The sequence below is a fragment of the Macrosteles quadrilineatus genome, unplaced genomic scaffold (assembly GCF_028750875.1).
Source record: "Macrosteles quadrilineatus isolate MER2022 unplaced genomic scaffold, UCM_ALF_1.0 Scaffold_5__1_contigs__length_97177068, whole genome shotgun sequence".
In the NCBI taxonomy this organism is placed as follows: Eukaryota; Metazoa; Arthropoda; class Insecta; order Hemiptera; family Cicadellidae; genus Macrosteles; species Macrosteles quadrilineatus.
The window spans coordinates 5675094-5699944 of record NW_026542598.1 but is presented as its reverse complement, the minus strand read 5'-3'; the positions used below and the strand labels follow the sequence as shown (position 1 = coordinate 5699944).

Genomic DNA, 24851 nt, shown 5'->3' with positions numbered 1-24851 from the left:
AATCTACGGCCGGAGCCAGCTTTATATGTCATACCGGTAACTGATATATAGAGGAGGAAATTAATGGTACCTCCGTAATAATGATGTATAGAAGATGTGTTGCTTAGGCTTCATAATAGAAGAGGGGTAGACAGGGTCCTGGCAAGTCGACCGAAAGCTTATTGTGCATTAATTGAAGACCCTCTTCCTTTTATTATGTATATGAGATGTTCATAGTATTGATTTCGTATCATACTCAGTTTTTGATCAGTGTGTGCAATTGACCGATTGAAAACCATTCATTATTCGTCACTTCACATCTGCGCTACGGAATTGCAGCCTAGGGATCAACAGCTCAAATGAATATGGAAAAACTGTTCACGTTAAAAAAAGCAATCAGAAACAATAACAAGATCAGAAGAATCAACCAATCACAAGCCCCTTTTCATCCAACTCAATAATGACATTAATCTCACTTTATATCTGCGAAACCATAATCCTTTACCATCCGATCCAATCCAACCTAAGACAATAGTAGCACACCACAACACCAGAAGTAAAATAAACATAAATATACCTCAACATAGACTTCAAAAAACAAACAACACACCCACATACTCTGGATCAATGTTCTACGCAATCAATTACCCCAACATCTAAAATCAAACACCCAATTTTGGAAAAAAATTAAAATTGTACCTAACTGCATAAGGCCGTACGACTCAATAAAAGAATACATAGAGGAGCACACATACACAAAACATAAAACATAAATACACGAAACCCGAAACACAGAAAACCCCGAAAAAGGAAGATAGTTGACGTCTCCCCGATCAAACGATTGTGGCGAGGAAACCGGAAGTAAGAAGTGAGAAGTAAGTGTGCCAAATAAGCGGTAGACTGCGAAGGCATCCGAGAAGCATTCAGATACAGAAAACGTGAATGAGGTTCTCTCGAGTAAAAGCATAGCTTTGTTTTTCGAACCCATTAACCCATTGAAATACTCCAGGCCACGCGGTAAGAATTAACTCACTTCCCTAAATGGCATGCATAAAATACTCCCTAGGTAAACGTAAAGCACAAATTATGAAATTAACGCTAAAATAATAGAAACAAAATTTTGTCGACACATGCTTGGTGATCAGAGTCACCGGACATGAACTATTAAAAACGAGCTTCAAAATTTACAATGGGATGAGAAGTCTACTTTAGTGTTGGTTAGTCTATGCCTATGCTGCATTATTGCTTCCTATGTGCAGCAGGATGAGGAGAGAACCGGTGACTGGACGGGGGAGGCGCCACACATACCTGTTGGAGAATTTCCTTTGATCCTTTCGCATAACATATATATGGGTGAGGTTAGATATGTACTGCTTGTACTGTAAGTTTGCTACGCCCCTTCTCTTCAAATCACCGGGTCCAGATAAGACAATCAGGTGATTATAGTAGAAAACAGCTAGTATTTCTGCAAAAATGTCTACACATCCTACCATCAGTGCTTTTCTGTACGCTGTTTAGGACAAGCATGGCAATGAATTAATGGGTCTATTCAGTATGGAACTATTCTCGTACAGCCTCTTCATCTCCGTACCTCCAATATCCCCCAGCTTAGTGGTTGTGACTATGCTTTGATACTTGTATAATTGTATCCAATGAGTATATTAAATCTATGGCATAATTTACCTAATAACCAATTTATTTTGCACCATTAATTAATTGTGTATACTCACACTTGTCCATTCCTACCTGGAAAATAGACAGCAATAAATGATATCACTTAGCGGTGCTCAGTCAACCTTTGCCAATCCAACATCATGGCGTTCCTCATAGGGATCAGTACTGGGACCAATTAATTATATTTCTGGTCTCAATCAATGACCTAGACTTAAGTGGCTCAGCACTTAAAATCATTATTAACTAGACATCCTCAGATTGAAACTAAAGATAATCTGCTCGGTTTCACCATTGAGCCCAAACTGAAAAATGGTCTGAGCATATTGAAGTCGTATGCAGAAGGTTATCGAGAGTTGTGTGTCTGCTAAGAAAGTTAAGCTGGTAACACCACAATACCTATACTGGTCGTCTATCAAGCTTTTCTTCCATACCGTGCTGAGCTACGGCCCGCTGCTTTGGGGGCATGCACCTAACTGCCAAGAAGTTCTTCTAGAGTAAAAGAAGGCTATCAGGATAACAACCTTTAGAAAACGATTGGACCACTGCAAGCCTCTTTTTATAGAAACCAAAATTTGTACAGTTTACAGCCACTTTGTTCTCCTATGTGCATCATATGTAAAAAACATCATTCAAAATTTTCCGACCAGAAATACATTCCATACCTACAGAACAAGGCATAATCAGGAAATAGACCTTCCCTTTTGCAGGCTCTCTAAAACTAAAAATGCTTTCCCGACCATAGCGCTCAAGATTTACAACAATTTGCCCCAAGAAATTAAGAACCTTGAAACAAGGAAGCTTAATAAAGTTGTTTTATCTATGATAAAGAGTTGGTTAGTCTATGATAAAGTGTTGAAGGCATGGCTAGTAGGAAGGCTAATCTATAGCCTGGATGAGATTTTTTTTAAAACTAAACTGAAACTAAATTGAGGCTACATCCACCACCATAAGTAACGTGTACATATGTGTAAATAGTAACATACAAGCGTATCAGTCAGTATTTTATTCAATTTTATTAATTCTAATTGATACAACCTATCCGGCATAGCTGGTCTTGGTGAAGAAGAAGGTAATACGTGTATACTTAATGTATGCACTTAAAATAATTTGGACTAAGACCTTGTAGTTGGCAGCATTGCTAAAGAGAAAAATAAATCAGCAAAATAGCAGAAAACAATAATGTGAAAACTGAAAACTCATTTCTCAAGAAACTGAAAGTTGTGTTTTCGTTTTGGATTCATCATAGAATCAATGAAGATTGAATTAGAATACCAAATTGTTTTAGAAACCGATTATCCTGCTCTCGATAATTACCTATTAAGCTAATTGGTAGTTGGTTATCTTCACTCCTAATATCAAAATCCTTGTTCGGTAACGACAACAAAAATGTCCATTCGTGCATTTTTAAATTGTTTGTTTTCTCCTAAACTTTACAAAGTGTATTCAGGAAGAAATAACCAAGTGAGTACATTTTACTGGATGAAATTTTCATAGCGAGGCTTTTAAGGTGGTAGGGCTAGTGGACTTATTAGGCCTATTTAAGCCTGACATCCTAGGGTTGAATATAATAATTCAACTAAAATAATTAAGTTAAATTGATGTGTCAATCATTAAGTTAAATCTTATTTTCCAATCCAATTAGCCTACGGTACCCTAATTTTCCAATTTTGACTAAGTTAGGCTTAGGCCCAGTCCGGCACAACTTAATACTTAACTTACTTCATAGGCCTAGCCTACTTGGTGAACTCTCTCGTGAACCGCTTCATGAGAAGTAAGTCATTCTAGGCCTACATCTATGATCATGGTAGGCCTATTTATTCCGTATAGGTTTTAATTGTGATATCTTACTTTATAGTTTTTTACCTCCTGAATCCAAATATACCATTATTTTTCACCGCTGATGAATATTTCTCAAGATATCGCCGTAAAACATTAACATTACAATAAACAAGATACGATGGATAACATTTCAAGTGATTCTGTAGTCAAATAACTTAATGTTCTCTATAATAGGAATTTTGTCAAATTATGGAGATATAGATGGACTGGTGGACTAATTAAGTTACATGTAGTTCTTATTTAGGCATGTCAGGGTGGTAAACTTAGGTCGTGCTGTATGTGAATTGGTGACTGCATTTTTGAAATAGTAATTTGAAGTGTTTTTTCTGGATTTTAATTTTACAAAAACAGTCTGCAGGCGACATAAACTAACAACTTGATACATTATAACCCCAACTTTAACTTAACTTACCTAATCTAACCTACCTTCAAAGAACTTAATGCAGTCACCAATTCACATAGGCCTACAGCACGACCTATCACCCTGACATGCCTTTTCTGACATCAAAAGGAGTTTGCTTACACATTCTAGAGGTTTGGTTAGGTTAGGTTATGTTAGAATAGCACCATTTTATTACTGTAGGTAATTTCCAAACGGCGAAATATAAATCAATAATAAGGATAAAATACTGGTAACAATAATTAATACATTATTATGTAGCCTAACTTATTGGTCTTAGAAAGTGAAAAGTGTAACTTAATAAGGTGATTTTCATATTACAGAATCAGAGTTACCCTAACTTAGCTAATTAAAGTTGTCACTTCCGGGTCTGACTTAGGGGAGGTACGAATGAGGCATTAGTTCAAAATTCCTCCGTGAACAGCGCTGTAGTAGAGAGTACTTTGACAAAGAAGGTTTACTAATCGCAAAAATAGTTCTGTTCATAAAATAAAATTATAAATGCCTCAAATTCAATTTTATTATTTTTTAATTATAAAATTAAACTATCATAACCTAACCGAACTAACCAAACTTGCTGATAATGAAGTAATATAACAAAAGTTTATTAATAGAAAAAATAATTATGTTTATTAAATAAAACTAGAAATTGCTCTACTAAAATTTTATAATGACTTAATTATAAAATTAAACTATCATAACCGAACCAAACCAACCAAACTTGCTGATAATAAAAAAATCTTGGACAAAAAGTTATTGCCACGAGCGGGATTTGAACCCGTGACCTTCAGCTTACCAGCCCGGCACGCTAACCATTAGACCACCGAGGCCGATGACTACGGATCGTTTTGTTACGGTAATGGCGTTCCCTCAGCTAATAAGAAGCCCACAGCTGTCATCGTAGCCTCTTCTATACCTCCCCTGAGTAAATACCGTCACTTCCATTTTGCTTGACTATGATTGAAAACAATCAGCTGTTGGTTTACTTAACCCATAAACTTAGTTCATTCCACTTGTAAATGCCATCCATCCTACCTTGTTTATTGTAATGTTGTACCTATATTATTACGGCGATATATTGAGAAATACTCATCAGCTGTGAAAAATAATGGTAGGCTATATTTGGATTCAGGAGGTAAAAAACTATAAAGTAAGATATCAAAATTAAAAATTCGGTTGGAGACACCTAACTTATACGGAGTAATTACCATTGCTACACCTCCGAGGACATTAACTCCACTGTGCTTTTGAGTTTTACTAAGTTATAACTTAGGTGCCTCCAAAGAAATTTTTAATCCTGTTACCGTATTCATAACTTAGTTTTTACCTCCTGAATCCAAATACTTAGGCCTATACCATTATTTTCCACCGCTGATGAATACTACTCAAGATAGGCGACTTATTGCTGTACAAATAGCTAGGCCTAACTTATACAACATTAGAATAAACAAGGTAAGACCATAGACAAAAAAAAATTAAATATAGACCACCAGCTGTGCTGCGGTTACCATTGATTCTGGCGCAATACCGCTGGTAGCGCCATGTAGCCTTGGCGTTCACACTACGTAACTACACGGTGTGCCTCATAACCTTTGGTAACCATATAGTAACTTCAGCATCAGCTAGTCTATAAAATTCTTTTTGTCTATGGTAGGACATAGCCTATGACATTAAACTTACAAGTGGAATGAGCTGTGAATGAAGTAAGATAAGGCTACTTACAGCTGATTGTTTTCAAGTATTTAAGTATTAGGTTACTGCCTATATTTGTTGTATTGCCCTTTAGTAACTAAGATTTAGTTAGGCCCAGACCTAATCCTTGTAGGTAGGCCTACTTGATCTGTTTGAAGCAGCGTTAACTTCAAAGGAAATTGCTTGAAATTTAACAAAAAAGGAAACTAATTTTAGATAGTAAGTAGGCCTAACATAACTTAGTGTAAATTGTTATTTAACTTAAAAATACTTTGCTTTCAGGGTCTCTATGAAGCAGGCAATTTTGAGAAATGGGGAGATCAAATCATCACATCTGTAAGTTAAGTAGGCCTCCTACGGTACCTAAAGAAATTAATAATTTAGGCCTAGGCTTATAGGCTTAAGTTAAGTTACTTCTATTGTTGTAGGCCTATTAAGTTTACTGTCCAGCAATTTAAATTTGACATCAAGTAAGCAGCTATGGCTAGCTTCTTCCGTTGGAAATTAAATCAAGATTTATGTCCATGAGTAACTTAACTGGAAGCAAGATAACATCGAGTCTCACTCACTAACATATATAAGTTTCACCGTAGTTAATTTAATTACCGGTACCTTAAGTTTTATAGGCTACCTACTTTATTAAGGCTGCTTTAGGCTTAGGGTTAATTATAAGTTAAATAAAAACATCAAGTCTCTAGGTCCTAAGTTAATTGTTGTGCCTAACTTTGATGTTTTCAAGAACCGATAGCCTGATATTTAACTGATTTTTCAGATGTACATCATGGGCAATGTTGCAATTTACACTTCTCCAGTTCTCACCTACATACTCTTCAAGAAAGGTTACTTCCAGCCAGACGGCCTTGTGACACTGACCAAATTTGGTGTTGGCGTAATGATAATATTAGTGGTGTCATACTGTCTACGCAGCTATGGACGGATGACTTCTCCAATGTATTTGGAATTCCAGAGAGTTCTTGCCGAGGCTCAGAAAGATATTTCGAATCCAATCAACAAGGTAACTAACATATTGGCCTATGTATTGGTGCTTTAATACAAAATAAAATAGGCCTAGCTTATTGATAAGTTATTTGCTATTATTTTTGAGTTCTCAACTCAGCAATTTAGATATTGTATAAAATATCTTAGTTATTATTAAGTGACTCTTTGTTTCCAGAAAGCAATCTCCCAGTACGACTTTGAGTTCAATGCTTGGCCTGCGGAGTTCCAATGGAGTGATGTTGAAGGGTAGGTTAATAACGACTTCTAAAGGACTGTTCACACCGGCTTAGCCAGACGTATTACTACTTTTTCAGAATAGGAGCTGACGTGGCTCTTAATGTTTTTTATAGAGAGTGTTCACACCGTCGTATTTATACGTAAGCTGCGGAAGCTAAGGCGCTGCCGCTACGCCGGCTAGCGTCCCATTTGCACTCGTTTCCTGGGCTGTCACAGTCACCCTCAAACCTGTACCCTAACCTGTATGATCTAAACTTTTCAACATCTATACAGGGTTAGTAAAAAGTGTGGAGACCCCCTGTTATTTTTTTAACGGCCCATACTAGAAAAAATAAACTCGGCACACCTTTATGGCATGTTATGAAGTACTTTGGGCATAACCGTCACTTGGTGTACATCCCCAAAATGGGGGATTTTGGGGGAAACTAAAAAATTTCAAATACAAAGACCTATCGAGTAACCCCTCATTTTGAAGTTCCTGGTAAAAGAAAACCAAAAACGCAAACTAGAGGTCTTTATCTCAATCTAGTAAAAAATGGCAGCCAATTGAAATTCTCAGAAGTTGAATTTAACTTGCAGCTTTCCAAGTCTGGAAACCCCCTGTAAATTTTGTAGCGGCTCACACTAGGAAAACTAAACTCTACACACCTTTTTGGCATGTTATGAAGTACTTTTTAAGCCTAATACCCACTTGCTTCCTAAACCCAAAATGGGGGATTTTGGGGGAAACTCAAAAGTTTTAAATGATAAGCCCCATCAAGTGACCCCTCATTTTTAAGGTCCTGGTAAAAGAAAACTAACAACGCAAACTAGAGGTTTCTATCTCAATCCAGTAAAAAATGGAAGCTGATTGAAATCTTTAGAAATCGGAAATAACTTGCAATTTTATATTCAATTGGCTGCCATATTTTACTGTGTTAAGATAGAGACCTATAGTTTGCGTTGTTAGTTTTATTTTATTATGACCTTCAAAATGAGGGGTTACTCGATGGGGCTTATCATTTAAAATTTTTGAGTTTCCCCCAAAATCCCCAATTTTGGGTTTGGGAACTTATGAGAATTTCAATTGGCTCCCATTTTGTACTGAACTGAGATAGAGACCTCTAGTTTGCGTTGTTGGTTTTCCTTTACCAGGACCATCAAAATGAGAGGTCACTCGATGGGTCTTTGTATTTGAAATTTTTTAGTGTCCCCCAAAATCCCCCATTTTGGGGATTAACACCAAGTGGTGGTTATGCCCAAAAAGTACTTCATAACATGCCATAATGGTGTGCCGAGTTTAGTTTTTCTAGTATGGGCTGTTAAAAAAATAACAGGGGGTCTCCACACTTTTTACTAACCCTGTATATATAAAAGGCAAAGCCCTCACTGACTGACTGACTGACTCACTCACTCATCACTAATTCTCCCACTTCCCACTTACCTAGGAGGCTGAAATTTGGTACACTGATTCTTTAGGCATTAAATAGGAAAACTAAGTGGTTTTTATTCGGACTCTCGGGCTCCGCCCCAGTGGCTCTGGAGTTTCCCATATTAACCTAATGAGTACTCATATTTAAATGGAATTAATGAATCATAACAGCTGTTTCAATTAAACAAGTTGGTTCTCTTCTATGATGTTCAATAGCATTAAAGTTACAAGGATTACCAACAGAATGCAGCACTATTATTTTTTTTTTATATTTGACAACAGCTAATTTGAAACCAAAAGGTGAGTGAGCGTAGCGAACGAACTTCAACCAGGACATGTGAGCGCAGCGAACGAGCTCCAACCTAAAGGTGGAGTGAGCGTAGCGAACGAACTTCAACCAGGACGTGATTGAGCCATGCGAACGAGCTCATCACATATGAAGTTCAACGGGGCAAAGCCCGCGGGTACAGCTAGTTATTTATAAAGCCGGCATTACACAGTTCTTTAATATATTATCTTTTATCAAATTTATGATGATACTAGTGGCCTGTAGGGGCATAGCCCCTAATTTAGACGCAATTGTGCATATGAAGGCAACTCCCCATTTCGAGGTATTAAGTTCGAAATATATCTATGAATTTGTCTCTGAAAATTAAAACAGTCAGGCCCATTTCCCGGAATCTCTTTTTGTGTAGCGGAAAGCGACGTAAAGGCCATTGCACTGTTGTATTGCCTTATGTTTTTTATGAAGTTAGAATCGTGTGAAAACAGTTATTTTAGTTCGTCATTTACTTGTGGTTGTGGCATGTTAGTGAGTCAATTGTGGCAACATGCGTTGATATGTCCATTTGTGGCCTCCTCTGCGAAGTGAAATGCGCCACAATGCATGCAAGTGCTGTTAAGAGGATCTAAATTTTGAGAAACAACACTCAACTCATTTTCCAGCGTTCTTCTTAAGGCAGGTTGTAAACCAGCTTGTTGATTTCTTTCATAGTTAGGCCTTACATGACGTTCTCTTTTAGCATTTCTTGTGTCAGTTGAATTCCTGGATACTCTTCCACGTCTTGCAGGTCTTCCCCACCCTGTCTAGTTAATTTACTCATTATATAAACGGAAAACAAAAAAAATTTAACACAGACATTTTATTTTCAAACATTATTTAACAACATTGACTTTCGGAATAAATGTAAAAATTGCGAATAAATAAGTAACAGCTGATTAGAATGCAGTCGTTTTTCAGTCCATGCTTTTCTTATGGTGGATATTTTACGTTATATCTCGTTTTCTGTTAACTTTGTGACAATTTTGCTATTTTTCCCGAGTCTTTGGGGTCAAGACCTTTAATTTAAGACCTCTCCCACTTTCCTGCAACTTACCAGACGTCCACAATTTTCTGGTAAAGATTTTGTCTTGCAGAATTATAAGGATTATAGGTATGATGAAAAACCATCGTGTGAAGTATTACTTAAACATGTTTTGCCATTTACGGTGTCATATTAATTTGATCACGCATTGTTGTGTAAAAATGGATAAATAACAATTGTTTGCTTTTGGTGCTGGTTTAAGCTCTATAATCACTGATTGTTTATTGTTACGTAAAAAAAAAACGTCAAATAAATAAAAGAAAAATGTTGTGGGTATCCAGACATGAGCAGTTGTTGTGAATTGAAAGCCATATATTGTAAGAACTAAAAAGGAAGGATCCAAAACCTTACGAAAACTACCTATTTAAAAGTATAGAAGGAAACGCTTTTTGTTTTATTATAACAAACAAGTCTATAAATTGATTTCATGGTAAATATTCATTTGAGAAACATTTTCTTCAATTAATTGGATGGATCCAATTAGATCTTTGGGATTCTGAACACAATTTGCTGAATATATTATGGAGTGTGGCATTGGTGGGCGGGGGATGGGAAAAAGCAGTGGTGGCAGTAGCCGCCAGACGTAGCTGCGGTGTGAACAGTGCACGGGTGACGTATTAATACACCGAATACGTCTGCAGACGTCTGGCTACGCCGGTGTGAACAGGCCTTAAAGCTGTAGACATATTCCTAGTCTAGTAAATACCTTTTGTTTTAACTGTAAAGTGATTTTTGTTCTGACATGCTGCAAAAGCCATTAAATAATATGATTCTGGATTGTCTGCAGCATAGGGAGAATTGGATCAAAATTTAGATTAATGCAAATTGCGTTGATATATTAGTTTAAACATTATTAGATTAAAACATGGGTTTGTTAATTACCTGTAGTAATTTGTTGTTTTTTTCAAATATTTATTTACTTGTATTAAAATTTTTGTTATATTAGTTTTTCCTATTATTGTTAAAAAAATTAAAGAAATGGTAATGAAATGTGAAAACCTATTTATTTAATACAACAGATGGGGAGAATAGCTTGTACCAGATAAGAAACTGATTGGAATCTTTGTGAACGGACTTTTGAACTGGACTCTTATCTATAGCTGCGGACAAGCCTACTGAGGCTTTTGTAGCTTTGTATGAAATGTATTTTGATTATTATGTTTTTTGTTGCATGAATAAATAAATAAATAAATAATAAACTACACCACGTGCCCTTGTTTGATATTGTTCCATCTTATCCTTATTGTTATTTTACTTTATCCACAGAGAGAAGGATCGTAAGCGACTTACAGACTCGTCAAGTAAGAGGTCCATGGACCGAGGTATTCTGTATGCCCCGTGTTCCATACTCAGTTACCTAGCAGCACATACCTTCGGCATCAGGCTTATATACCCAGGTGCCATCGCTGCTTTTAGTTTCATGATGTGTAAGTACAGTTTTAATTTTATACATTTTAAAATTTTTTATTCATTAAACTTGTTTTTGAATCTTTTTAAATACAATAGTTTTTTGATGAAAGTTAAAAACTATTCACCATGAATCTGAAGGAGGTTTTTTGTTAGTTTGTGGTTTAAATCAAAATTTAGAATGATTGGATAGACCTAAGTAATACATGTAATAGACTATGATAATAAAACTGGAAATTGTAAAAATAACAGCGAAGTATGTGACCAATAACATAAGGCCTTAAATTGACTTGAATCTCAAACAATTTTCTGAAATTACGTAAAATTTGTTTAAGTAGGTCTAACCTAGTTTTTTTACAAACTATTGTTATCAAAGATTTAAACATTCTTTATTTTGTTGGGTAAGTTTTCATAATTCAAGTTAATGTAATCAGCAATAATTATCTATAGAGAATATTACTTTTAAAAAGTAGGTTTGAATGTAATGGTGTTGTTTTATATTTGAAAATACTGCAATAGGCCCTCCGATCCTCTTCGGATTATATTACAGTACAAACTGTTTCAGCTCCTGTTTTAATGCAAGGAAGATCAAAACTAGTTGAAAAAGATGAGGGCGAAAGATACAAACTGAAAACCAGAGATAACAACGAAATTGACTCCATGTTTGTTGACAGAAGAAAGAAAGGGTAATTAAAAACTTAAAAACGTACTTTCGATCTTGAAATTGATCTTATGATTAGTGTTATTTTTTTTCCTTTAACTTAAAGAAAGGAAGGTGACTTCTAACATAGACCAATCAATACAAGTAGGCCAATACTTCTCGACCCATTGTAAAATCTAAAGCTCATTTTTCATGTCTAGTTCATGTTGGTGACACTGGGTTATCAACATTCGATGGAATTTAATTTATATTATTTCAGGGTTAATTTTATGATTTGTGCTTTATTGTTTGCTCATATAACTTGCGGCCGAGCTATTAATTGTTTATTATTAGGTCTAGACTGTATTATTTAGTTAAACTATGTTTTGAGAGACTGAAATAACAAGAAACAAACTGTAAACAAAAACACGAACCTAGTGGCATCAGACAAAACCAATATGTAAATCGTCTTCAGCTGATCCATAAGGAAGACAAATCTACCTAGGGAATATGTTTACTTTATTCTTGTAAATTTTAAACTGTTAATAGGCCTAATTACAAAAAGAAAAAATCAACTTTCTTTTAATTTAGAACATTTGTTGTGAACTTTCATATTCGCAAATATTTAGATGATTTCTAGAACCAACAATGGACCTTTATTATTGAACAATATGTATTTTGGCATTAAAATAATCAAGAACTGTTGTTCAGTCAAGTTGCCTTTGTTTTTTTTGTATTAATTTTATATGTCTTTGTTTTTAACAGTCCATCTGTAATTCCCATCACATTACCATATGTCAATTTTCATTGTTGCACTCATTCATCGCGAATCACCTCTCATAACAACACGTACTCATTATTTCTCTCATAAATTAAACCTCTTTTATACCAAAACCCTCGACCTTTTACTCTTTATTATAATAACACCGCACATTTTTGGTCCTTCGAGCCGGATTTTTGGTCCTACGAGCCGCGGATTTTGGTCCTTTCGAGCCGCGGATTTTTGGTCCTTTCGAGCCGCGGATTTTTGGTCCTATTGAGCCGCGGATTATATCTACGAAATTAGTGCGACTTTTTTCAAGTTAATTTAAATGTCTCGGTTGAACGTATTTCATCCAACGTGAAGCCGCCAAGGACAATACCGCATCGCCATTTTGAACTTGTCATCTACGTCACGATACAGTCCACACTCCTCTCATTCCAAGTGTTCAACTTCGTCATCAAAACTGCTAGTTCCGCTCTGCATTCATCTCGACTCGACTTCATTTCGTCTACATCGCATCGCAACGTCAAACGTCAAGAAACTCAAAAGTAAGTTTATGTTTGTACTTCGAAGACAACGCACCGCATCTCATCGTAAGTTATTAAAATAAATCAATAACAACACAAAAATAATAAAGAAACCCTTAATTTATTCCTCAGTCGTCCTTATCCTCAAATTACTCCATCCATTTACAATATCTAGACTACTTACTGAACTCATTGAACGATCTAGGCCTAACTTCCAAAATGAGATTTTCCACATTTTCTAATAGATGCAAATTGCAATTAAATAAATTAAATACGATCAGTAAGTATATTCAAACATGTCCATCAGAAATAACAGAAGCTCAAATTGCTAAACTTAACCTTTATTTGCACGAAGCTAAAACCATTTCTGCCAATTTTGAATCTAACCTAGATAAGCTTCTTGACGTTGATGACGATACTAACGTTTTTTCTGACAATGAAGAAGCTATTTTAAAGCTCCAGAACGACATAACAGAACTATCAATTAACATTCAAACCGAAATTTCTCTTCTTATTCAGAACTCTAATGATGAACACTTGGTAATTAACTCGGTAACATCAAACCCAACCTCTAGGCCTACTACTAGCATAGTAAAATTGCCTAAGCTAGAACTGAAGTCCTTCAATGGTGACACTAAAACATGGATATCCTACATTAACCTTTTTGATACTACTATCCACAACAATAGTAGCTTATCCCTTGTTGAAAAACACCAGTACTTGATAAGTTCTCTTGAAGGCGAAGCCTTACACTTAATCAAATCTTTACCGATCTCATCTGGCAATTATACAGTAGCCTATAATGCTTTACGGGAAAGATACCACTCAAAGCGTAGGCTAATCTCTGTTCACCTCAGTAAAATTGTCGATTTGCCCAATATTACTGAAAAATCTATCAAAAACCTCAGATCATTTTTAAATGAGTTCAATGAAAATGAACAAGCTCTTAGTGTTCTTGACTATAATGTCATGGAAGACAACTACCTACTTAGTATGTTGATCTTACGAAAAATGAATTCCAACCTCTGTCAAGTTTTCGAATCAAAACGCATAAATTCTTCTGATTTTCCTCAAGCTAGTGAAATAATCAAATTCCTCAAAGATTTTTGTAACAACAGTGAAAATGCATTTCTATGTCGCAGTCAGCAAGCAGCTCCTCTCCAAATATCCAACCCTCACCAAGTTCCACGTCAAATTGATGAATCAATTCAGTTTCAACATCCTCCTATGGCTTTGATATGTACTTCAAACGATTTGAAATGTTTTTGCTGCCATAAAAATCACAAAATGTACAGTTGCCCTGTCTTTAATAGTAAAACCCCTCAAGAAAGGCTTAAAGTTGTACGCGACTTAAAACGCTGCACAAATTGCCTTGGTAATCACTTTGCTAAACGCTGCAAGTCGACTAATACTTGTAAGACCTGTTTGAAACTTCATCACACACTCCTACATTTTTTGAATCCTACTAAGCCTATGGCTGATAACAAAAATCACTCCAACCAAGAACAAATACCCCCGCCGCAGCAAACCTGCAGACTAAGCGAATTTCCATTTGCCTGATTGGATTTAGACTAAAATGTCTCCTTAAAAATATCACATTTATTCCCTATTTAAATAGAATCAGTTTAACACATACTTAGGTTTGCTGCAACAGGGAGGGTAAAATTTTTTTTTATGTAGGCCTAAAATGTTAATAGTTGGTAAGAAATAAAAACATTTTCCAAATTTGGGAAAAATCTATATATATAAAAGGCAAAGCCCTCACTGACTGACTGACTGACTGACTGACTGACTGACTCACTCACTCACTCATCACTAATTCTCCCACTTCCCACTTACCTAGGAGGCTGAAATTTGGTACACTGATTCTTTAGGCATTAAATAGGAAAACTAAGTGGTTTTTATTCTGATCGGACTCTTGGGCTCCTCCCCAGTGGCTCTGGAATTTCCCATACCAACCTAATGAGTACTCATATTTAAATGGAATTAATTAATCATAACAGCTGTTTCAATTACTAAACAAGTTGGTTCTGTTCTATTATGTTCAATAGCATTAAAGTTACAAGGATTACCAACAGAGTGCAGCACTATTTTTTCAGGGTGTCTAGTAGTCGGGAAAATCGGGAAAGTCGGGAATTAGTATTGAATTTCAAAATGGTCTTGAAAAGTCGGGATTTAGTCTTAAATTTGATTTCAAAGTCGGGAATTTTCATTATTTTGCCGCGATCGTCGTCTGGCGTTTACGTAACCGCGAAAGCCAATGATGATGATGTCCACACGGCCTCGGGAAATGTTCACAATTTTGCCGCGATAGTGGACGACGACGATGACGTTTCCGAAATCGCGGGAGACGACGATGACCTTTCCGTGACCGCTGAGGACGACGATAACGTTACCGTGACCGCAGGAGACGACGATGACGTTTCTGTGATAGCGGGAGACAACGATGACGTTTCCGTGGCCACGGGAGACGACGATGACGTTTCCGTGACCACAGGAGATGACGATGCCGTTTCCGTGACCGCGGGAAACGACGATGACGTTTCCGTGGCCGTGGAAGACGACGATGACGTTTCCATGGCCGTGGAAGATGACGATGACGTTTCCGTGACCGTGGGAGTCGATGATGTCTACACGGCCGCAAGAAATTTTCATTATTTTGCCGCGATCGCGGACGACGACGATGACGTTTCCGTGACCGCGGGAGATGACGATGACGTTTCCGTGTCCGCGGGAGACGACGATGATATCTGCTCGGCCGCGGGAAATGTTCATGATTTAGTAGCGATCGCGGACGACGACGATGACGTTTCCGTGACCGCGGGAGATGACGATGACGTTTCCGTGACCGCGGGAGATTACGGTGATGTCTAAACAGCCGCGGGAAATGTTCACGATTTTGCCGCGATCGCGGACGACGACGATGACGTTTCCGTGACCGCGGAGGACGACGATGACGTTTCCGTGGCCGTGGAAGACGACCATGACGTTTCCGTGGCCGTGGAAGATGACGATGACGTTTCCATGACCGTGGGGGTCAATGATGATGTCTACACGGCCGCAAGAAATTTTCATTATTTTGCCGTGATCGCGGACGATTACGATGACGTTTCTGAGACCGCGGGAGACAACGATGATGTCATTGATGTCTACAAGGCCGCGGGAAATGACAATGATTTTGCCGTGATCGCGGACGACGACGATCACGTTTCTGTAACCGCTGCAGTCAATGATGATGTCTAAATTACGTTATGCGGAAGATTTCATGATAAAAATAACCAAATATTCTAGTTAGAATTTTTTATTGCTGCACTATTTCTTTACTTGAAAACACCACATTATCATAATACTACTTTATGACAATGACAGGGGTTGGTGTAGTATTATTTAGAAAATTTGGTTAAGCTATAAAAATTCAATTGGTATCAGTATCAAGAATCGATACATTTTGGTATCAACACCCACTAATTGTTGAAAAAACTAGTCTTGAAAAATCTGGAATTAGTCTTGAAAAGTCTGGAATTAGTCTTGAATTTTATAATGGAAATAAACTAGACACCCTGTTTTTTTTTTTTAATAATTGAGAACAGCTAATTTGCAACCAAAAGGTGAGTGAGCGTAGCGAACGAACTTCAACCAGGACGTGTGAGCGAGGTCCAACCTAAAGGTGAGTGAGCGTTGCGAACGAACTTCAACCAGGACGTGATTGAGCCATGCGAACGAGCTCACATATGAAGTTAAACGGGGCAAAGCCCGCGGGTACAGCTAGTATGTTAATAAACAAGCACACTACAACGGTTTACTTATTCTCCATAAGAATAACATGGGAATTTTAAATTAACAATTTTTTTGAATTTTCTCCGTAACCATTAGGCGCATTATAACGCTTCAATATACTAAATTATTTGTTTTTTTAAGCTCTACAAAATAGTTTGGAAAGAAATTTCAAAATTTTATGTTTTTTGGGTCAAAAATAGGGAAAACCCATTTTTACCCCATAAAAGCCCCCATAAACCCCTGTTCCCATGGTCCGATCATGCTGGTTCGCGAACTCGTTCGAACAAACGTAGGTTTACACGTTTGTACCAAATTTCATCAAAATCGGATCATTTTTGCTCGAGTTATCGCGCTAACGGACACATATATATATAAATATATATATATATACTAGCTGACCCGGCGAACTTCGTATCGCCTAAGTTATAGGTTTCCCCTAAGACAGACCGATGGAAAGAAAGTACCGTTACGTTTAATTTTCAAGATGATCTCGTTCGCATCGCTCAATCACGTCCTGGTTGAAGTTTGTTCGCTACGCTCACTCACCTTTGGGTTGGAGCTCGTTCGCTACGCTCACTCACCTTTAGGTTGGAGCTCGTTCGCTGCACTCACTTGCCTTCAGGTTAGCTCGTTCGCTACGCTCACTCGCCTCCAGGTTGAAGTTCGTTCGCTACGCTCACTCACCTTTTGGTTGCAAATTAACTGTTGTCATAAATGTAAAAGAAATAATAGTGCTGCACCCTGTTGGTAATCCTTGTAACTTTAATGCTATTGAACATCATAGAACAGAACCAACTTGTTTAATTGAAACAGCTGTTAAGATTCATTAATTCCATTTCTCATAAGGTTAACATGGGAAACTCCAGAGCCACTGGGGCGTAGCCCTTTTAAGAATTTCGAAACGGGAAATAGTTTACGTCCGATTCGCATACCTACAGAATTTACACACCAAATTTCATAACGATCGGTAAAGTCGTTCCGGAGGAGTTTGCAGACAAACACTGTGACACGAGAATTTTATATATTAGATATATATAAATATATATATATGAATTTGAACGGATGGTGTTTTTGGCCTCTAGGGACCTCAAAACGAAAAAAAAAATCGGTTCCGGGTCCAGGTCTTATCATGAGTACTACGGTAATAGCTTATTCCCTATATGGGAAATTCGCTAAAAGAAGCAATATCAAACTCAAAACCTTCGAAACTGGCAGCTGTAGCTCCTGGCCATCTTCTTATTAACTCTTCTCTGACAACTGTTCCTGACCCAACAAAGATCTCACCTCTTATTGAAAATTTACCTCAAGACATCACCCAAAGCCTATGCTGCCGTTGGAGTCAAGGATATTTTAAGACCTCTCATCAGCGTTGTTTCAAGTGGAACCTCAAGAAAGAAAACCTCAACCTTCTCCTAGCTACAGACCAGCTAGATCCTCATTCAAGACCATCATTCAAAGTGTCTTCATACCATTAAGCTGCATTCTTTAAATAATTTTTCAACCCACTCTGGTCAATTCTCATACAAATTTTATATTTTTTTTCAATTTCTCTTTTGTTGAACCTTGTTGGTTCAAAGGGGGCGGTATGTTCAGTCAAGTTGCCTTTGTTTTTTTGTATTAATTTTATGTCTTTGTTTTTAACAGTCCATCTGTAATTCCCATCACATTACCATTTTTATGTCAATATTCAAAGTTGTTGCATTCATTCATCGCGAATCACCTCTCATAACAACACGTACTCATTATTTCTCTCATAAATTAAACCTCTTTTATACCAAAACCCTCGACCTTTTACTCTTTATTATAATAACACCGCACAACTGTCTCAGGATAAATATCTGGTGATTAAATTTTTCCACAGGTGTGGTAAGGTCGAAGGTTCTATGTAATTGTTTTCAAATATTAAATTGTTCTTTAGTTTGCGTTTGCGGTTAATAAACTAATAGCCTAACTCAGACTAATAAACTTGAATGTTATTAGTAAATTAATTATATTTGTTACTTGCCTTGCCAAGTACTTCAGATTAAATTTTCTTGAATTTCCAGGGGCAACGGCAACACCCTAGTCATCTGTTCTGAGGGAAACGCTGGGTTCTATGAGATCGGGATTATGATAACTCCATTGAAATGCAACTATTCTGTCTTGGGCTGGAACCATCCTGGGTTTGGGGGAAGTACAGTAAGTATAGTTTGTTAAAAGGTTATCTAATGAGTGTTTTGTTTAACATTTAAATTGATGTGGCCATAACCAGAACTAATGTATACATACATCTTGCTTTAAATACATTTTTTTGAAAGTAGGATACGAAAATCAAATCTTAAGTATAAGTATAAAATTAATTGATTTTAGGTTTGAAATCATGCCATTGTCAACTGTTATCACTATGGTAGGCTCTTTAAAAAGATTTAAAAAGCAATCCTGAGATTACAGAATATATTTTGTTCTATTTACCTTTATCTTTGACACTAAAAGCAAGTTGATCACTACATCATCACAATAAAACACTTAATGATTCAAGTTTATCCAAGTAAAGCAGCTAATGACATTATTCACAATCGTAGGGTATGCCGTACCCTGAGCAGGAACAGAATGCAATGGACATAGTGATGCAGTTTGCCATACACAGGCTAGGCTTCACCCCAGATAACATTATACTGTTTGGCTGGAGCATCGGTGGATACGCTACGTCATGGGCAGCTGGTAACTACCCTGAAGTCAAGGCTGTGGTGAGCTGCTGTTTTGAGTTAATAAGTTACAAGGTAGTTTTATGGAAGGAGGGATAATGATAGTTACAGGGTGTCTACTGGTCACTGAAGTAATGGAAAATTCATTAATTTTATAAGGGAGACTTGGTAGTTACTGAAAAGTAATGGATTTTCAATTTAAGGTCCCAAAAGTCACAAAAATTTGGGCCTAACTAAAATAAAGTTTTCCAAACACCTGTTTTTTGTTTTTCACCTTGCTGCAAGCAATGATTAAATTCATAATGCAGAATCATTGGGACCAAATAATGAAATTATGTTAATAAATATGAAATAATAATGTTAATTATGGGTTATTAAGCAAGCAACCAGCTTGAATCATTAAGGCTCAAAATATGTTGAGATGGACAAGTCTAGAATTTTTGACACATTTGCGAGATTTAAAAAATTGTTTTGTTCGAGCGAGACTAACTTTGCTCTGAGACTTAATTAAGAAAAACCCCTTCAGAAAGTCTATGCAATACTTGCAATACAGGAGTGCATTGTTGTTGCGTTTCCTTTATGAAGGCATTCTTATTTAATTTATTCTTTGCGTATATTTATTTTTGAATTGAATTACGAATTGAACTAATTATAGGTTGGGTCAAGCCTAGAAATCAGAGATTTGTAACCACAATATTTTTGGGTTGGGTCGAGTCAACAGTTGGCCCAAGGAATCAGTTTAAGCGAGAAATAATTTCCTGGCCAAACTCGGAAATAAAGTAATTTCAGTACTAACTGCTTACTGTGTATGTAGGCTTACTGTATGTGTGTGTGTGTGAACTTAATGTATTCGTATTCATGACTGTTATTAAGTGTTCAGCACAATTATGAAGACAAAAGATTTGACAACGGGGCAACATGCCTTCAAACTAATGTTATCTGTTATTAAACTATGGAATTGATGGTAGCAAATACTTACCTATTTTTATATAATCCATATTTTATAACCAATAATATTTTTGGTTATTTGGAATGGAAGATTTGGATATTTTTATAATCCAAGCTAAATGCTTTTTCCTAAAAACATTACCTATTTTTAGTAATGCTGTAATGTTTTAAACATTTACAATACTGTCGAATTCCTATTTTCTCGAGAAAAACCTACCGGTATTCTGAAGTGAATATGTTGAATACTGTGAACTTTCTTAAATGTGAAAAAACCTGTATTGAGCTATAAATTTCTCATTTAAATCTTTAAAATAGGGATGGGTTGGTTTTGTTTCTTGGTTTCTCAAAACTTTTGATACCATTTGTACTATTGAGGAGTACTTAGTTCTGACTGCTTTTGATTTAATAGCCTTCCATTTCCAGTCACTCCTAGCTGCAATATTGTGATTATCTTCCACGTTTGGGTTATCACAAACTATATCCAAATAACAAATATGACCTCGAACACTGTGAATAAATGCTAAATTTAATTTTCATTTGGTAGATGATTGATGCCTCATTTGATGACTTGTTGCCTCTCGCCGTCCCTCGCATGCCAGCAGCCCTAGAGCCTGTGGTGAGGAGGACTGTCAGACATCATGTCAACCTAGACATAGCTGCTCAGCTGTGTCAGTACCCGGGTCCTGTCAGACTCTACAGACGAACTGAAGACGAGGTCATCTGTCTTGTGTGAGTAACCGTCGACCACTCAATTTTAACTCTAGCAAATTTAATATTTAGTTTTTATTCATTACAGAATTGAGTTGTGATTATCTGACCTAAACCACCCTAAAAAAATAAAACCTAATTTATTTATTTTTTTGCATTGCTAAAATCTACTGTCTTAACTAGGGATGGACAGGATTGTAGTTTAAGTTTGTAACATGACGGGACAGGATTATTATGCATATTTATTTCCTGGATTTTAGGATGAGATTTATCTTCCTGTGTTTGATTATAAAATCTTGTAAATGGCAATTAAGGCAAACAAAATCAAGTTTTAGTGTTATTGAGCTGTTTTATGCCATCATGAATCCGTGGATATGGCACTATAGTTAAAATTCCTGAGAAGCAGGGATCATCATAATCTCCTGCAATCATGGAAAAAACATCATCGTCAACTGCCTTACCAGCCAAAACATAACCATCTCTGGTGACCACGGGGACATCATTATCGTCTTCCACAATTTATGCAAAATAGCGATCATCTCCCTCATACACAGAGACATCGTAATGGTCATTCGGGGTTGCGGCAATATCACTGATAGTTACAACTAATCCTCTCCTAAGAAAATCATGAATTAAATTTAACTTTGCCCAAGAGATTACAAATATACTTTTTCCTACAGTTACCTAACAATGAACATGTTCTCTCACTGATTTGAGAAAGCAAAGTGGACAATTCGCTCATCAGTGAGAGAATGTTAACATTGTCTCACTCTAATTACTTTGTCTCACTCCAGATTTGCAACGTGAAGGCACGAAAGTGGCCAATTCCCTCATCATCAGTGAGACAATGTTAACATTGTCTCACTCTAATTACTTTGTCTCACTCCAGACTTGCAACGTGAAGGCACGTTTCTTTACCAATTTATTTGTTTTATGGTAACTGTAGGAAAAATATAATGTGCAACTCGAGTGCAAAGTGTAATCGCCTCACTCGAGAAACCGCTTCCTTTAGATTTCTCTCGAATGAGGCAATTGCTCACTTTGCTCACTAGTTGCACAAATGACTATTTCCCAACAATCTTCTGAGAATTACCTGACATTTTGGGACCTCTCCATCTCTAGTCATTACTAGCAATTTGACTCTTCAATAAATAGTAAAAAAATAGTCTAACCAAAAGTATGCCTAATATCGTCAAAATATGTTTCAGCCCGGGTATGCTGTCTACCAACAGAGGCAACAATCTACTAGGTCAGCTGTTGAGGTATCGCTTCCCCCACCTCTTCTGTGATGAGTCAGAGGACGCTCTGGCCAACTGGCTAGAGACCTCGGGCAACCAGCAGAGTAAGTATTACTTAACTTTGAACTGACTGTACGAGGGGAGTGGAATTACTTTTTGATTCCTAGAGACACATTTACTCTATAAAAGTTTCAAGGCGTACTAAATTAAAACATTTCCAAACCAATAATGATGCACTATGTTTGTTGGTTGGGAAATGTTTGGAGGGATGATAGAGAATGGCGAGTCTGAGTCCCGGTAGGCTTTTAGTATCCCAATTTAAAGAAATCTGATCATGATGTTATAGAGATAAAAAATAGTTTGCTAAGGCAACCCAAAGAACTTAAAAATAGCAATTAGAGAGGTAGTTGTTATATGTTACAATACACCTTAGTTCCCTTTCTTTACATTTTCAAAAATGGTATTTGCACTGTGAAAACATTTATAAATATTGATACTACAAAGCAGTAGAACAAACATATAATGCAAGGTTAACTTATAAAAGATTCCCCCAAACTTGAGGGTAAAAAGAGACTGAAGAAAGCAAGAAAGGAGCACTGTTACCGCATGACAATTTCAAGAAATGACACCTCCAACAACATACTCTTTAAGACACCCAAATTATATACACTCAAAATATCCTAGTTTATATACAATATTGGGTATTTACTCAGGGGAGGTATAGAAGAGGCTACGATGACAGCTGTGGGCTTCTTATAAGCTGAGGGAACGCCATTACCGTAACAAAACGAACAGTAGTCATTGGCCTCGGTGGTCTCATGGTTAGCGTGCCGGGCTGATACGCTGAAGGTCCCGGGTTCAAATCCCGCTCGTGGCATTAACTTTTTGTCCAAGATTTTTTTATTATCAGCAAGTTTGGTTGGTTTGGTTCGGTTATGACAGTTTAATTTTATTATTAAGTCATTATAAAATTTTAGTAGAGCAATTTATAGTTTTATTTAATAAACAGAATTATTTTTTCTATTAATAAACGTTTGTTATATTATTTCATTATCAGCAAGTTTGGTTAGTTCGGTTAGGTTATGATAGTTTAATTTTATAATTAAAAAATAATAAAATTGAATTTGAGGCATTTATAATTTTATTTTATGAACAGAACTATTTTTGCGATTAGTAAACCTTCTTTGCCAAAGTACTCTCTACTACAGCGCTGTTCACGGAGGAATTTTGAACTAATGCCTCATTCGTACCTCCCCTAAGTCAGACCCTACAATATTGTATATGTTGTATAATTTAATATTCCTGTTATCAGTTAGAAAGTAACATTGAGGCTGATGTTTTTGTGTGATTGTAACTCAGTAGAACTCTGGCATCATATTTTGTATTGATTGGCGTCAGGTTAATTGTAGAGAAGTCAATTTATAAAATAAAAAGGTTAATTGTTTTATGTAGATTTTAAGGATATTCCAATAATTGAGACTTTTCTCGTGCATTTTTTGGATGTTTGGTTTTTAGGTTACAACACAGTAATAATGAAAAAGTTTATTAAAAAGTACAAAACACACGATTATAATGAAAAAAAAACTATGAATGAAAAACTATGCAGGAAAAACTAAATGTATGATTTTATTACGAGAAATAGTTTTGAAATAGCTGACTTTTAAATAAATTTTCAATCTATGCTAGACAACTTAAACTTAAAAGAGATTTAATAGACCGTATAATAATATTTACGAATCTTTGAGTGATTTTTGCATGGTGATGAAAAGTATTGTTCACTATTTGTCACAAAAGATCCATTTCGGGGCTCGATAGTTTATTCTTTGCCTACAAACCAAACTATCTTGCTCCAAAATGGGTCACTTTTGGGACTAGCAGTGAAATTACTATAATTTATCGAAATATTTATGTTTTTAGTGGGTCTACACTGTACATTTTCAGTTGGATACATAAATTAATAACTCATCTTATAAATATCTTATAGGGCTTAAAACTATTTTTCTAATCATATTTGTCAAAAGGCTTGTGAAAATTGTAAATTTGTACACTTTTCTAATTCACTGGTTAAGTTTATCCAAAGATAGGAACTAATTTTGTGCTTAAGATTTTATAATGCAGGGGTCCAGACTTATCTGTTGTCTTGTTTGACCTGGCCTGGAGTGTAAGGTGAACACTTGGCTAGTATGAGAGGGTCAGTAGGTTCACATGCTGCTCTGTCGTAGTTGTACCTAAACAGGATTGAAAATAGGTGAGAAGTTTTAAGTCATGGACTTAAAAAATATAAGCCAACCTCTATAACGGCAATACCAACAACACAACACACACGCCACACACAACACATGGCATATAAACTCAACACGTTAACAAAATAAGTATCATTGAACATTGCAAAAGATTAGTACAGATTTAAGTTTTGTGGCGGAAAGGTTGGTCAATAGGCTTCCCTGTTGACCCTATATAGATCTAATATAATCTACAGTAGAGTCCCGGTTAACCGAGTCCCGATTATCCGAGCCTCCGGGTTAACCGAGGTACTTCTTGAAAATACAAATTTCTAAATTGCG

The 24851-nt window shown here is 36.4% G+C and overlaps 1 protein-coding gene across 1 annotated transcript in view; it reads left to right on the top strand.

Annotated features, from left to right (window-relative positions):
* The first annotated feature begins 2842 nt into the window (after positions 1–2842).
* Positions 2843–24851, top strand: part of LOC128995287 (phosphatidylserine lipase ABHD16A) — a 35596-nt gene continuing 13587 nt past the window's right edge. The window contains exons 1-10 of the mRNA XM_054420254.1: positions 2843–3114; positions 5867–5920; positions 6357–6599; positions 6759–6829; positions 10862–11022; positions 11568–11688; positions 18755–18887; positions 19271–19435; positions 20886–21070; positions 22258–22391. Coding sequence (XP_054276229.1) covers positions 3040–3114; positions 5867–5920; positions 6357–6599; positions 6759–6829; positions 10862–11022; positions 11568–11688; positions 18755–18887; positions 19271–19435; positions 20886–21070; positions 22258–22391 — 1342 coding nt within the window. The 5' untranslated portion in view covers positions 2843–3039. The remainder of the gene's footprint in view (positions 3115–5866; positions 5921–6356; positions 6600–6758; positions 6830–10861; positions 11023–11567; positions 11689–18754; positions 18888–19270; positions 19436–20885; positions 21071–22257; positions 22392–24851) is intronic.